Source organism: Callospermophilus lateralis, chromosome 3, assembly GCF_048772815.1.
Source record: "Callospermophilus lateralis isolate mCalLat2 chromosome 3, mCalLat2.hap1, whole genome shotgun sequence".
NCBI lineage: Eukaryota > Metazoa > Chordata > Mammalia > Rodentia > Sciuridae > Callospermophilus > Callospermophilus lateralis.
The window spans coordinates 168,862,920-168,876,669 of record NC_135307.1 but is presented as its reverse complement, the minus strand read 5'-3'; the positions used below and the strand labels follow the sequence as shown (position 1 = coordinate 168,876,669).

Sequence of the window (13,750 nt, the reverse complement as noted above, 5' to 3'; positions counted from 1 at the left end):
GGGGACACAATTGTTTGAGTTCTGGGAGGTTCTAGAATAAAAAGTTAATCTGAACATCAGCCATGTGAAGCTACTTCCTCTGACAGAGCATTGCCTTGTGGAATAGTGTTGAGGAGGAGGGGAGTGGGATCATCCTGAAAACTGAAGTTTTTATTTAGTGATTTTGCTTAGGACCTGTGACCTGTTGTTTTTTGTTTCTGAAGATAATAAGAAGAGTGTTCTAATTCTTCTGTGTTTTGCAGGTAATGTGTGTTCAGATTAAGTGTTTCCATGAGATAATCACTATTGGCTACAATGTCTACCACTCCTATGACCTGCCCTGGTTCAGGACCCTCAGCTGGTAAGATCTCTGACCCAGAGGGCCCCGATTTAGATGATGTGTTTTGTGGCATGTATTTACATTGATGGTGGGACACGATAGAGTGCCCACTTTAGACTTGTACAAAACCTTTGAGCCTTTCACAGACCAAACTTTGTGGCTGTTTTGAGTCTTCAGTAGCTACTAGGAGTCTGGAGTCTTCCTCAGAAGAAATCAGATGGCTGTCTGAGAGGATTTGCAGTGGTATTGGGGTTCCTAGACTTTAGGGACAGGGATAGTATTTGGCCCCTCCAGCTTTCTAGCTCAGTATATTTTTCATGCTGTAGCATCCCAGCATTCCCCTCGGGTCTTTGGGGTTGTCAGGTTGCATATATTGCTGTCTTGGGAACTTGGTTTCGCCATCACTAAAACAGATGGTTAAGACTTTTTTTTCAGTTGTTTTCAAATGGTGGGATTGGAGTCCTACTTCCTTGGAGGTACTCAGGGTGCCATATGAGCAGGATGAAACTGAAAGCACAGGATCTGGAATCTTCCAGAGACACTCTGCTTTTTCCTTCTCTAGAAAAGGACTTGGCTGCTATAAAGCAAAAACAAAATAAAGAACTGTACTGCAGATGATATCTGAGACTCCTTTCTGATTAGAAACTTTGCTTTCTTGACCACACTCTTTTCAAGTGGTGACATTTGAGCAGAGCATCACATAGTTCTGAGAAGACTGATAGCAAACATAGACTCTTCTACCCCACTATGCTGGAACCCCAGTTTATTTGTGACTTAGCGGGCAGGACAGTAGGGTTTTGTGCCCCGCAGCTTGGTCATGACTGTGGGAGTTAATGTGCTCAGAATTAGGCTGGACATATCCTTCCATGATGTCTCCCTATCACCCAACAATACACACTGCCTCCCAGCCTCCAGATGAATCTTTGATTGCTCCCTGGCTTAGGGTGTAGGTCTCTATTGTGGCAGTTAAGATGTAGGTCTATAGGAGGACAGCTGTGTTTTGAATTTTGTTAATATACTCAGGAGCCTGACCTCTAGCTGTGGTCACTTTCCAAAAGACTTTTTCATGAACAGAAAATAAACTAAATATGTGTTTTTTTTTTTTTTAAATTAAGTTGTATGTGGACTCAATGCCTTTATTTGTTTTTATGTGGTGCTAGGATTGAACCCAGCGCCTCACACTTGCGAGGCAAGTGCTCTACCACTGAGCTACAACTCCATCCCTAAATATGAGTTTCTGAACTTCACAATTTAAAAAAGAAGGAAAGAGAAAATGTCTCTTCCCTTCCCTCCCTTGAATCCTCAGGCTTGGGGTGAATGGTTCTGCCTGGTCCCATACTCAGAATCATCATGGAGGCTACTACACAAGAGTGAGCCATGACTTCTTGCCTCACAGCACTCCCTTGAAAGAGGATGTAAACAAGTGCAGAGTTAATCTAGTGAAAGAGTATGTGTCAGAGCCAGGCTTCCAAGTGGGAGATGCCCCGAGATGGAGTATAACTAACTGCCTAGTGAAATGAGCAAAGACTAGACTACTTGCTTTAGAAATAAATGGAGAGGTAGATAGCTTGTTAGACCATGTAAGGTTTTATGAAGAAAATGGTGTTTGAGCAATGAATGAATAAATGGATAATGAAGAGGATGTTCCAGGTGAGGAAGGGGGAGGATGGGCCTTTTTGATAGAAGAGGAATTTTTGTGTGGGAAGAGCGGGATCGAGTCTGGGGAGGCAGAGTGAGGCACGTTTTAGAGGATTCTCAGGTTAGATATGGGAATGCCACAAGAGGGGCAAAAACCAAACCCTAAGTTTGTGAAAAGGGAAAGTTAATAAAAGCTGCCACAAGTTTCTAGAATAAACTCACCTACAGTGTTAGCAGAGAGCAGGGAACTGTAATCTGCTCGTCCCTCTGTGATCTGTCTCTGGGTCTCCAGGCAGATGGGGCTGCTGCTCTATGTCCTTCCTTCAGTGCTTTCTGAGGGCTCTGCTGTAAAGGAGAGGCTGCATGTGCTTCTGCGGCACTGCCCTGTCTTCATTTCTAGGTACTTTCTACTGTGTGTAAACTATTTCTTCTATGGCGAGACAGTGACGGATTACTTCTTCACCCTGGTCCAGAGAGAGGAGCCTTTGCGGATTCTCAGTAAATACCATCGATTCATTTCCTTTACCCTCTATCTAACAGGTATGCATTGATTGCTTCACCAGTTCTTGTGTCTGTATTGTTTTCATCTGTTTGTGGAGAAGGAGTTGGGAAATTCTTTTTTTTTTCTTTTTAAATTATTCATATATATATTTTTAGTTGTTGATGGACCTTTATTTTTTTCATTTATTTATATAAGGTGCTGAGAATCAAACCCAGTGCCTCACACGTGCTAGGCAAGCCCTCTACCCACCGAGCCAAAACCCCAACCCCGAGTTGGGGAATTCTTGTTTAAAGTTTTATAGCTGGGACTGTGCTGGGGAGCAAACTGAGGACTCGGTCGTACACTGAGCAACCTTGAGAAACATTGCAGTGTGGTGGAAGTTTCACTTGATTTGCCTTTGAAAAGACTCTACAACCTCAGTGGGCAAGGAATTTAATCTTTCTTTTTATTTTGTGACACTGGGGATTGAACCCAGGGCCTTGAACATGCTAGGCAACACTCTTACCACAGAACTGCAATAAAAAGTATTATTTTTTAGATTGATTAATTAATTAATTAATTAATTAATTTTTTGGTACTAGGGATTGAACCTAGGGGTGCTTAGCTACTGGATTACATCCTCAGCCCCCGTGTGTGTGTGTGTGTGTGTGTGTGTGTGTGTGTGTGTGTGTGTTTGTTTAATTTTTGAAATCGGTCTTGCTGAGTTGCTTAAGCCCTCACTAAGTTACTACGGCTGGCCTTGAATTTGTCCTACCTCATCCTTCTGGGGTGCTGGGTTTACAGGCATGTACCACCACGCCCAGCCCTTGTAATTTTTTGAGACAGGCTCTTGCTCAATTGCCAAGGCTGGCCTTGAACTTGAGATTCTACTGCCTCATCTCCCAAGTACCTGGAATTACAGTTGGTAATACCCTGCCCAGCAGAATTTAAATCTAAGTCTCAGTTACCTCTTCTGTGATCTAGAATTAAAACTGCAGGATTATTGCAGTAGTTTTTCTGCTCTTGTCTTTGAAATTATGCACTGGTTAACTCCTGTGAAAAAATTAAAGGGCTATTATTTAACACAGCTAAATGAAATGACTAGAAGAAAGGTAAACATAGAGTGTGATTTACTTAACTCATTCCTCCTCCTCCAAACTAGGATTCTGCATGTTTGTACTGAGTCTGGTCAAGAAGCATTACCGACTACAATTCTACATGGTAAGAGTGTGTGTGTGTGTGTGTGTGTGTGTGTGAGAGAGAGAGAGAGAGAGAGAGAGAGAGAGTGAGTGTGTGAGTGTGTGTGTGAGTGTGTGTGTGTGTGTGTGTGTGTGTGTGGTGGGGAGAGGGAGGGAGGGAGGGAGAGAAGGGAAGGGAGAAGGAGAGAGAAAATGAATTCTTGATTTAATTAAAGATCTGCAGAAACTCAACAGGTCTTTCATGCTTTCTGTGACAAATCAAAACTCTGGAATGTGATCTATTCTGTATGTATCTGGAACCTTGAGACCATCTCTCTGAGTGCCCTAAGAGTTTAGTAAATACTATGAAAATAAAAAGTACCCATGCGTCAGAGCATAGGACTCACTATTAGGCTATCCAGGCCCTATTTTTTTTAGTATTGGGGATTGAATCTAGGGTGCTTTATTGCTGAGCTATATTTTTATTTTTTATTTTGAGACAGGGACTCACTAAGTTGCTGAGGCTGTTCTTTTTTTTTTAAATAGAGGTTTTTTTAATATTTATTTTTCAGTTTTCGGTGGACACAGCATCTTTTTTTTTTTTTTTTTTTTTTAGAGAGAGAGAGAGAATTTTAACATTTAGTTTTTAGTTTTTTCTGCGGACACAACATCTTTGTTTGTATGTGGTGCTGAGGATCGAACCCGGGCCGCACGCATCCCAGGCGAGCGCGCTACCGCTTGAGCCACATCCCCAGCCCAACTGAGGCTGTTTTCTAACTTGTGATCCTCATATCTCGGCCTCCTGAGTTGCTGGGATTACAGGCATGCTCTGCTGTGCCCAGCCAGCAGAGCATGCCTGTAATAGGTGGACACAATACCTTTCTTTATTTTACTTTATGTGGTGCTGAGGATCAAACCCAGTGTCTCACGCATGCTAGGCGAGCACACTGCTCCTGAGCCACAACCCCACTCCCAGTCCTAGCTTTTGATGGGACTCTTATTGGGAGGGACAAAGTGTTACTCTCAGCAGCCTGTTCTGTATCTTTTTACTTCCAGTAAGTCAGGTACAGAAGCAGATCTTTTTTCTGTTTGTCACCAGTTTTCTGTTCTTTAAAGTTATTTTTAAGGTAAACTTGATAGTTTTTCTTCTTTTGCAGTTTGGGTGGACCCATGTAACATTACTGATTGTTGTAACTCAGTCGCATCTTGTTATCCACAATCTGTTTGAAGGAATGATCTGGTGAGTGATGGCAGCCGGGAACATTTTCCCTTTTATTTTGTGGGTGTTTCTTACATACACATAGGCTAAGAACCCCTGCCTTCCCTTCCAAACCAGTGGTTCTCATCTTGAGCTATTCAGAATAGCCTTCAAGCTAGTTACAACACAGATGGCTGGTTCAGTAGATTTAGGGTAGGGCCTAAAATTTTGCATTTTCTAGTACATTCCCAGGTGATGCTGATGCTGCTGGTCAGGACCTAAATTCTAAAAATCTGTTCTAGACTAACAGGTACAGGGATATTTGATCAAAATTTATAACTGTACAGCAACACATTTGAAAACCTAGAGGGAATATTCAGGAGTTCCTAGAAAATTGTGAACTGCTAATAGTTACAAACAAATTGAATATATCAGTGACTATAGAAGAGCCTTGAAAATTGTGTAAATTCAACACCTGGAAGAAAGAAATGGGAGCAAGCGGGTTAATAGCTGAATGTTATCTAACACGCCAAAGCTGATGAGGAAGAAGCAAGAACCATCTTAAATAAAATATTAGCAGGTAGAATCGGGCAGTGTGTCAGAAGAACATTATACTGTTACTGAGTAGATTTAATTTTAGAAGCATAGTGGTTTTAACAGGAAATGTGTCAGCATTGATAGGAATCAGCAGGATGCTAAGAAGCTAGGTGATCTTAGTGGGAAGGTAAAGGCACATCTTCAGGTAATGAGAGACATGCTTAAGTATTGTGGGTCACATCCAGACTGCCTCTCTGTTCAAATGTTAGAGTTAGAATGTAGTTATATTCACCTCCTGAGGAACCGACAAGTCAGCAAATCTAAAGAGATTAATTAGCTCATATAAATGTTAGCTTTGGGCATTATTATATTTAAAGCAATTATAAAGGCCTCAGTAGGTACTATTTCCTTTTCAAATTTCAGTGTTCTTATTATGCATTTCTTTTTTTTTTAATATTTATTTTTTAGTTGGACACAATATCTTTATTTATTTATTTTTATGTGGTCTGAGGATCGAACCCAGGGCCTCACATGTGCTAGGCTAGCACTCTACCATTGAACCACAACCCCAGCCCCCTTATTATGCATTTCTTAAGAGTAGCATGTGCTAAGTCCTCAGATTCATGGCTAAACAAGTTAGTTGAGTCAATAGTGACTAATATAAATTCTCCAGTGAAGGCCGGGTGTGGTGGTGCACACTGTAATCCCAGTGGCTCAGGAGGCGGAGGCAGGAGGATTGTGAGTTCAAAGCCAGCCTCAGCAATATAGTGAGGAACTAAGCAACTCAGTGAGACCCTGTCTCCAAATAAAATTCAAAATAGGACTGGGGATATGGCTCAGTGGGTATGGCCCCTGAGTTCAATCCCCAGTACCGTCCCCACCCCAAAAAAGTCTCCCAGTGAAGGTTTTTTTTTTTTTTTTTTAAAGAGAGGGAGAGAGAGAGAGAGAGAATTTCAATATTTATTTTTTAGTTATTGGCGGACACAACATCTTTGTTTTGTATGTGGTGCTGAGGATCGAACCCGGGCCGCACGCATGCCAGGCGAGCGCGCAACCACTTGAGCCACATCCCCAGCCCCTCCAGTGAAGGTTTAATCATTGTTATCGTGCATTGTTATAGAGACTGTTCTACAAGCCTTGACAAAGTAAATAATGTGGAGTTTGGAAGACAGAGTGAGAAGGGTTCACACACTCCAGATTTCTCCCTTAAGCAGCAAGTTAGGAAATCATGCCCACAGTTGCTGGGCCAGGAAATCAAGATATTTCTATCATGTTAAATTAATAGAAAAACTTTAAAAAGTGTCTTGAGGGTGGAGAGTGAGGGAAGAAATGGTATGAGTATAAACACCACCTGTCTTCATGGTGGGGGTGATTGGGTTAGCAAGAGGAGGGCAAAGAAGAAATATAGGTGTGCATATTGGGGTTTTGTTCCAAGGGTTGTCCTAGGGAAAAGTAGGGCACACGAGTGCTAGAAATAAGCAGTGAAAAAAGTAAGTTAGCTACCAAATATATATATATAGTTTTAGAAAAGTACAGGTAACTACTTGAAAAAAATTAGGTAAGAGTAAAAGTGGTTATTTTGGAGACTGGAGATAGGGATGGGGGGAAGAAGGAAAAAATTTTTTTCTCCTTTTACAATTTATATTTGTATTATGTGTATATATTACTGTATAATAAAAAAATAGAATGACATTTATAGATACTCTCCATTTATTCAGCAGTCATTCAGTAAACATTTTAATGCCTGCTGTGTGTCAAGTATTATGTATGGATTTTGGTGTTTACTTTCTTTGTATTTTATACCACAATAGGTTATAAATGTACTATCAGCTTTTTGGTTCTGGAATTTATGAATGGCATTGTTTGGTGGACTTCTGAGGTACTGTCATCGTAGCAGAGTTGGTTCTTATTTTGTTTTGTTTCCTAGGTTCATTGTCCCCATTTCTTGTGTGATCTGTAATGACATCATGGCCTATATGTTTGGCTTTTTCTTTGGTCGGACTCCACTCATCAAGGTAAACGATCACCCTAACATAAAATATCACCATGAGGGTAGGATGGTGCTTTCTATATGAGTAGGTTAAAGTGGCAGACAGAAGGAAATCTAGCTGGTGTGCACTGTGGCTACATAACCATGTGCCCCTGGGGGTAGACTGGTAGTAAATTAATTGTAAGGGAAAAGCCAAACGAAAACATTGACAACGACTCATTAAAAAAAAAAAAAAAAAAAACTAACGTAATGTTTCTATGGACTTAAAGCACACTCTCAGAGCGTTGATCTGATTTGAGTGTTGTGATTAAATTAGTATGTAGTTTAATAATAAGAATATTTGAAACAGAAAGGAAACTGAAGGGTATAATTTAGAGAAAAAGGAAGCCATGTTTTGGAAATTTTAGAAGGTAATGTGGTTAAAAGAATAGGGTTTCTTTTTTTTTTAATTGATTTTTTTAAAAAAATACAGCGGAATGCATTACAATTCTTATTACACAGATACAGCACAATTTTTCATATCTCCGGTTAAGAATAGGGGTTTTATGACAGAGATATTTTTCACAAGTAATCTTTCCAAAGCCTGAGTCACTGATATCCTTTGCTAAGAATGTGCTCTCTGTCCACAGCTTTCTCCAAAGAAGACCTGGGAAGGCTTCATTGGGGGTTTCTTTGCTACTGTGGTGTTCGGCCTTCTGGTAGGTGGAGGTTCCTAGCCGGGTGGCAAAGGGGACAGAGGCCTCACTCCAACTTCAAAGGCCTGTGCAGGGGTAGGGAGTGTGTCTCACTAGACAAGGAACTCTGTCCTGCTGATTACCTTGCCCCAAAGAGATGCATGAGCATGGAACACTCTGTGAGGGGTACAGTAGTGCTGGCTGTTCTTTACCCACCAGTTTCCAGGCAGGGTTTTGGCAGTCGTGAGAGAAGGAACCTTGTAAACCCTCTCATCCCTAGGCATGGTGATACTTCAGCAGCAGACAATGTTTTTGTCCAGGCATTTGGTATTTCAAGATGAGGGTGAGTGACACCCAAGAGTAAGGGCTGAGGTGAGAGAAGCTTCTCCAGCCCTGAATTTTTCCTACTTATAACCTGCGGGGGTGGATGATCTTTCAGCCCTTTCAAGGACACCACTTCCTGCCTCGGACCTTGAGGCCAGTCTCTCCCTTTTTTAGGGTTGCCTGACTGTCCCTTAGTGCTGCTCTCCCCTGGCCTTATTACTGTCTAGCCTTCTTTCTCCTGGCTGGCTGCTGTCATTGTACCATACTCCCATGACCTCCCTCCAGTTGTCATTGAGTTTAGAGATCCTGAGAAAATAGATTAGAGCTCCCCCAGATGGGAAGAAATGTCTTGTGGTTAAATTCCTTTTCAGGGTCCATGTGTTTGGGCACATCTGAGTGAGACCTCAGTGAGCATAAACCTCTTTTATTAAAAAAAAATTCAGGTAAAATGCACGTGTGGTAAAACATGAACCTCTGACTTTGCACATAGCTTGCAGTGAGCAGGATGGTGGACACTGAGGAGCAAACGTGTCCAAGCCAGACGTCGGCCATCCTGATGAAGGCAGCTCGTCTTCATGCCTGTGTCTCTCCCTCATTCTCAGCTGTCCTACGTGATGTCTGGGTACAGGTGCTTTGTCTGCCCTGTGGAGTACAACAACGACACCAACAGCTTCACTGTGGACTGTGAGCCCTCGGACCTGTTCCGCCTGCAGGAGTACAACATTCCCGGAGTGATCCAGTCAGTCATTGGCTGGGTATGTGCCACTCACATGGGGTGAATGGGTGGGACATGACTGCAAAGAGGAGCCCCCTCCACCACCTACCCTCCAAAGCCACTAGCCTCAGGGTGAGGGCAGGAGACCTTTCCCCTCACTTTACATCTTTTAGGGCAGTGGTTCTCAAAAAGTGTGTTTTGTGGGTTCCTTTAGAGGGATCCTTCGGGTACCAACTGTTTTCATAATATTACTATGAATTATAAAAACAGCAGGTGGGAAAAAGGCCAGCGTCTAGGCATGAGTTAAGGCAGCAGCACAAATAGGGCTGACAGGCAGTACCCTCTTCATGCCCCCTCCTTACAATGCAGACAAGCCAGTTGCTCTTACATCTTTGATGAAATGGTAAAATTGCTGATTTTATTAAAGTTTGACCTTGAGTGCACACGATTTTAATACTCTGCTGAAATGGAAAATGTGCATAAAACATTCCCTGCTAAATATTGATGTATGCTGTGTGCCTGAAGGAAAAGCATGTGCAGTTGTTTGGGTTGTGAAATGAACAATCTGTTTTTTTCTAGGAACATAATTTTTATTTGAAAAGAATGGCAAAACTATCTTTTCAGATTGGGTATTTAGCAGACATTTTTCTGAGAAGGAATGAAGTGAGCCTGTCACTCAAGGAAAATGACTGACAGCAAATGCTAATCAATGATAGAACTTGGCTTCTAAGTGAAAGTTTGTATTTTGGAAGCATATACCTGCCACTGTAAGCATGACAGCCTCCTACTCCTTAAAGACTTTTCTGATGAGATCCATAGTGATTTTAGTAGGTGACATTTTGACATTGGATAATGAAATGTGTCTACATTTGGAAGATTTATATAACTTAGCAAACCTGTGTTTTCTAGATGGTCAATGCATGGTTCCACAGTCACACATGGGCAAAAGATTTCATTCAAAGTGTGAGACCGATGATGTGAGAGAGCACGAAAAATCAATCTGTAGGATTTCAGATTCCACATTGCATCCAATTTTTAAGAAACAGCCTCTGTCACATTCTGGTGTAGTGTTAATACGAATTATTATTTGAGAAGACTACTAAAAATATGCTTCATTATGTAAGGCTGGATTTTCTTTATATACTTTCACCAAAATATTGTAGCAGGTTGAATGCAGAATATTTTTTGGGGGATGGGGGGATTGGGAATTGAACCTAGGGGTGCTTTACCATTGAGCTATACCCCCTACCCTTTTTATTTATATTTTGAGAAGTTCTTGCTAAATTGCTGAGGCTGGCCTTGAACTTAAGATCCTCCTACCTTAGTCTCTTGTAGCTGGGATTATGGGCATGCACCACTATGACTAACCTGAATACAGAATACATTAATGTCTTCCATTAAGCCAGATGTTAGAAATTTATAACAATGTAAAGGAAAAAATCTACTCTTCTTCTTGATTAAAAAGTGTAATTAGTTTCATCAAGAGTTATTTCTCTTCACATGTAATAAGGCTGGATTTGTATGCATCTTGACTTTTATTTCACTTATTTTTTCTAGAAAACAGTCCGGATGTATCCCTTCCAGATTCACAGTATTGCCCTCTCCACCTTTGCCTCACTCATCGGCCCCTTTGGCGGGTTCTTTGCAAGTGGATTCAAACGAGCCTTTAAAATCAAAGTAGGCAGAGGTTTCCTCTTTGTTCCTTTCATCTCACTCTCCTTGCCCATCTTCTGCCTTCCTCCCCTCTTTCCTACCCCATCAGCCATCGACATAGCACCAGACTCTGGCACCCTGGTGATTAATACATGCTCTTCTTGACCCAGGTGCTGCATTCATGTGGGTTAAACAAAAGTATATTGTTTCTAAGAAAATTCTATAGTTGGTTTTCAGTTTGTTAATTTTGTTATCTCTTTAAAAGAACATTTTGTAATTTATTAAGCTTGTATTCTATAATTGCCTTATCATTTGATTTAGTTCTTTCTCTTGCCCTTGACTACTAACACAGCAAGAGTTATTTCTCTTCACAAGTAATAAGGCTGGATTTGTATGCATCTTGACTTTTATTTCACTTATTTTTTTCTAGAATAAGAAATTGGGGTGGAACATTGGGGTGGGACTGTCAGTCTGGTGTTTGGTTGTTGACTGAAGCCAGGCTTGCCTGTCCTTCTCTGCCTTAAACAGGACTTTGCCAATACCATTCCTGGCCACGGAGGCATCATGGATCGCTTTGACTGCCAGTACCTGATGGCCACCTTTGTCAATGTATACATTGCCAGTTTTATCAGGTATAGTGCCTTTCCATCTGAACCAAGTTGGCGGCTTTGTAAGTATGGTGCATTTCTAGAATTTTGGCTACATCTAAGTTCCAGTGAAAAACCATCTCAAATATAAACTCAGTTTCAGTTGTCACTGTGCATGAGGCCCCATTCTGCCCTTAGAAGAGAATCCGCAGATCAAAGCAGCAGTTTGCATAATCAAGCCCTAGAAGCAGCTGTGCCTACTCAGGGCTGTTTCTTCATGTTCTGTTGCAGAGGCCCTAACCCAAGCAAATTGATTCAGCAGTTCCTGACCTTGCGACCAGATCAGCAACTCCACATCTTCAACACGCTCAAGTCTCATCTGACTGACAAGGGGATTCTGACAGCCACCACAGAGGACGAGTAGGGGCCACCCAGGGCCAGGAGAGCAGGAGCAGAACTGAGTGCAGGGCAGGTCTCCAAGGCAAGCCCAGCTGCTGTGACTTAGACAATGACAAGCTTCAACTCACTGTCTTTTTTTTTTTTTTTGGTGGGGGGGGGCGCAGGTTTTTTTTTTTAATTTGTGGGTTAAAAAAATATGTATATACTGTCTTTGTGTTTATGATTTGGATTGTGAGTAAACTGTAGTTGAGTTGGAAAGAAGTCATGAGGGCAAAACCATTTGGGTATATTAAACAGAAGTATTGAGCAACCCAGAAGACAGTGTTGCCCAGCTCAGAATGTGATCCCTATCAAGCTGTTACTGGACCCAATGAGAGTGGCATTCATTTGTGTGAACCCATTTAGGTGGCTCTCCCACTAGTGCTGGGCACACGGCTTGGACACTTGCTGTTCTTGACAGCATTCACTGGCTCTTCTCTACCAGTGCCTGCCTGGGAGCTGTGGAGGGTTGCCTTCTCTAGGCTGAAGGAATGGAGGCTTATTGATCAGAGGAGCGTTCTGTCCACACTGAAGCCCTGCAGAGGCTGAAAGAAGCTCTGCTTTATATATGGTTTCACTTCATTTCAGACTGAAAGAAGGTTTTAGTTTTTATTTTTATTTTTGAAAGCATGAAAAATTATTTATGATAGTCTGGAAAAAACCCACACTGTAATATTTCAAGTGTATGCAGTAGAAGCACTGTAACTGAGCCCCTTCCCATGATTTAGGCTCCAGTGTCTCCTGGAGGACAGTCCAGTGAACTTTGTTTTTTCAGGGCTGAGGCCGTTGGCATTTGTGCTGTAGACTTGCTGCTGAGTCCTTCCTGGGGGCCCTCACTGGGGACCCTAACCGGAGGCAGGGAGAGAGGGCTTTTGGTTTGCACACCCCTCGCTGAACACCATGTAGCTGCTGTGTTGTGTATATATTACTCTTGAGGCAAGTGTGTGTCTATGTTTGTTCTAAAACACCCTTATTTCTTACCATGATTTCAATTATACCATGACTTGTTCATTGAATCCATAAAGTCCTGCTAAAAACTATGGCATAACTAACCTATGAGAGGCCTGGCTATTCTGAAGATTAAATGTATACCTTTTACATAATGTGACCAGTTTAAATGTAGTGTGTATTTTACTGGGGACCTTTTGTTGTAGTTACTGTTTGTGTAAACTGATTTATTTTTCCCCCTCCCTACTCATCAGGGCAAGATGGGCTTTGGGAAAATAGATTAGTTCTTTGGCCGATGCACAGTCAAGCACAGGGGAGAGAACCTGGTGTACAGATGTGTTAAAATTATTCCATGGCATGGTTGCTTTCATTGCCAGTGACAGCATGACTTGCCTCAGCACCTTGGTCTGCTTTGATTTATGCTGTAAGTGAACTACAGCTCTGAGTTGGAAAGTCACTGGGGTAAAACCACTGGGTTTTTAAAACAAAGTATTGAAGAACCTGGAAGACCGTGTTGCCCCGCTTTGGAAGTCTGGTTGGTTCTGGCTCCAAGTGTGGTTTTTTTTTTTTTTTTTTTTTTTTATGTTGGCCTTCCTGCCTCCTGAAGGCTCATAATCAGCCAGGTGACTGAAGCATCCACAGGGGACTCTAGAGCCCTCACAGTGTTTGAACTCACATATCTGTGTGATCCCTCCTCGTGGGTGTGAAGCAGCTGTTTTTCACTGAACTGTCACTTTAGTTTCAGCTTCATGGCTTTTCTTTTTCGGGCCCAAGGTCCCCTTAAGAACAAAACATGTTATGCTGGAGGTTTATACTCTGGCTATGTGTTCCTGGGCAGGAAGCCTCACTCTAGGGTCCTCATTTTCTGAGCTTCTTCCATTACACTGTTCTGTGATTCCCCAGAGCAAGTTCTTATTACTCCTGGGCACCCGAAAAGGAAATGCTTTCAGGTCTTTTCTAAATGCTTGTCCTCAAGATGTGTCAGTGTCTTAGCAACTAATCTTCAACAGTGATTAGGAGTGAAACTAGTTTTCTGATTGAAGAATGAACTTGGATCACCAAACTAGATA

General features: G+C 41.9%; 1 protein-coding gene across 1 annotated transcript in view; it reads left to right on the top strand.

The window, feature by feature from the left end:
• The window catches only part of Cds2 (CDP-diacylglycerol synthase 2), a 57,325-nt gene extending 43,796 nt beyond the window's left edge, over positions 1-13,529 (top strand). Inside the window, exons 4-13 of the mRNA XM_076851564.2 lie at positions 243-340; positions 2,358-2,497; positions 3,601-3,659; positions 4,774-4,856; positions 7,279-7,366; positions 7,971-8,039; positions 8,942-9,094; positions 10,612-10,731; positions 11,236-11,339; positions 11,586-13,529. Coding sequence (XP_076707679.2) covers positions 243-340; positions 2,358-2,497; positions 3,601-3,659; positions 4,774-4,856; positions 7,279-7,366; positions 7,971-8,039; positions 8,942-9,094; positions 10,612-10,731; positions 11,236-11,339; positions 11,586-11,718 — 1,047 coding nt within the window. The 3' untranslated portion in view covers positions 11,719-13,529. The remainder of the gene's footprint in view (positions 1-242; positions 341-2,357; positions 2,498-3,600; positions 3,660-4,773; positions 4,857-7,278; positions 7,367-7,970; positions 8,040-8,941; positions 9,095-10,611; positions 10,732-11,235; positions 11,340-11,585) is intronic.
• The last annotated feature ends 221 nt before the right edge of the window (positions 13,530-13,750 follow it).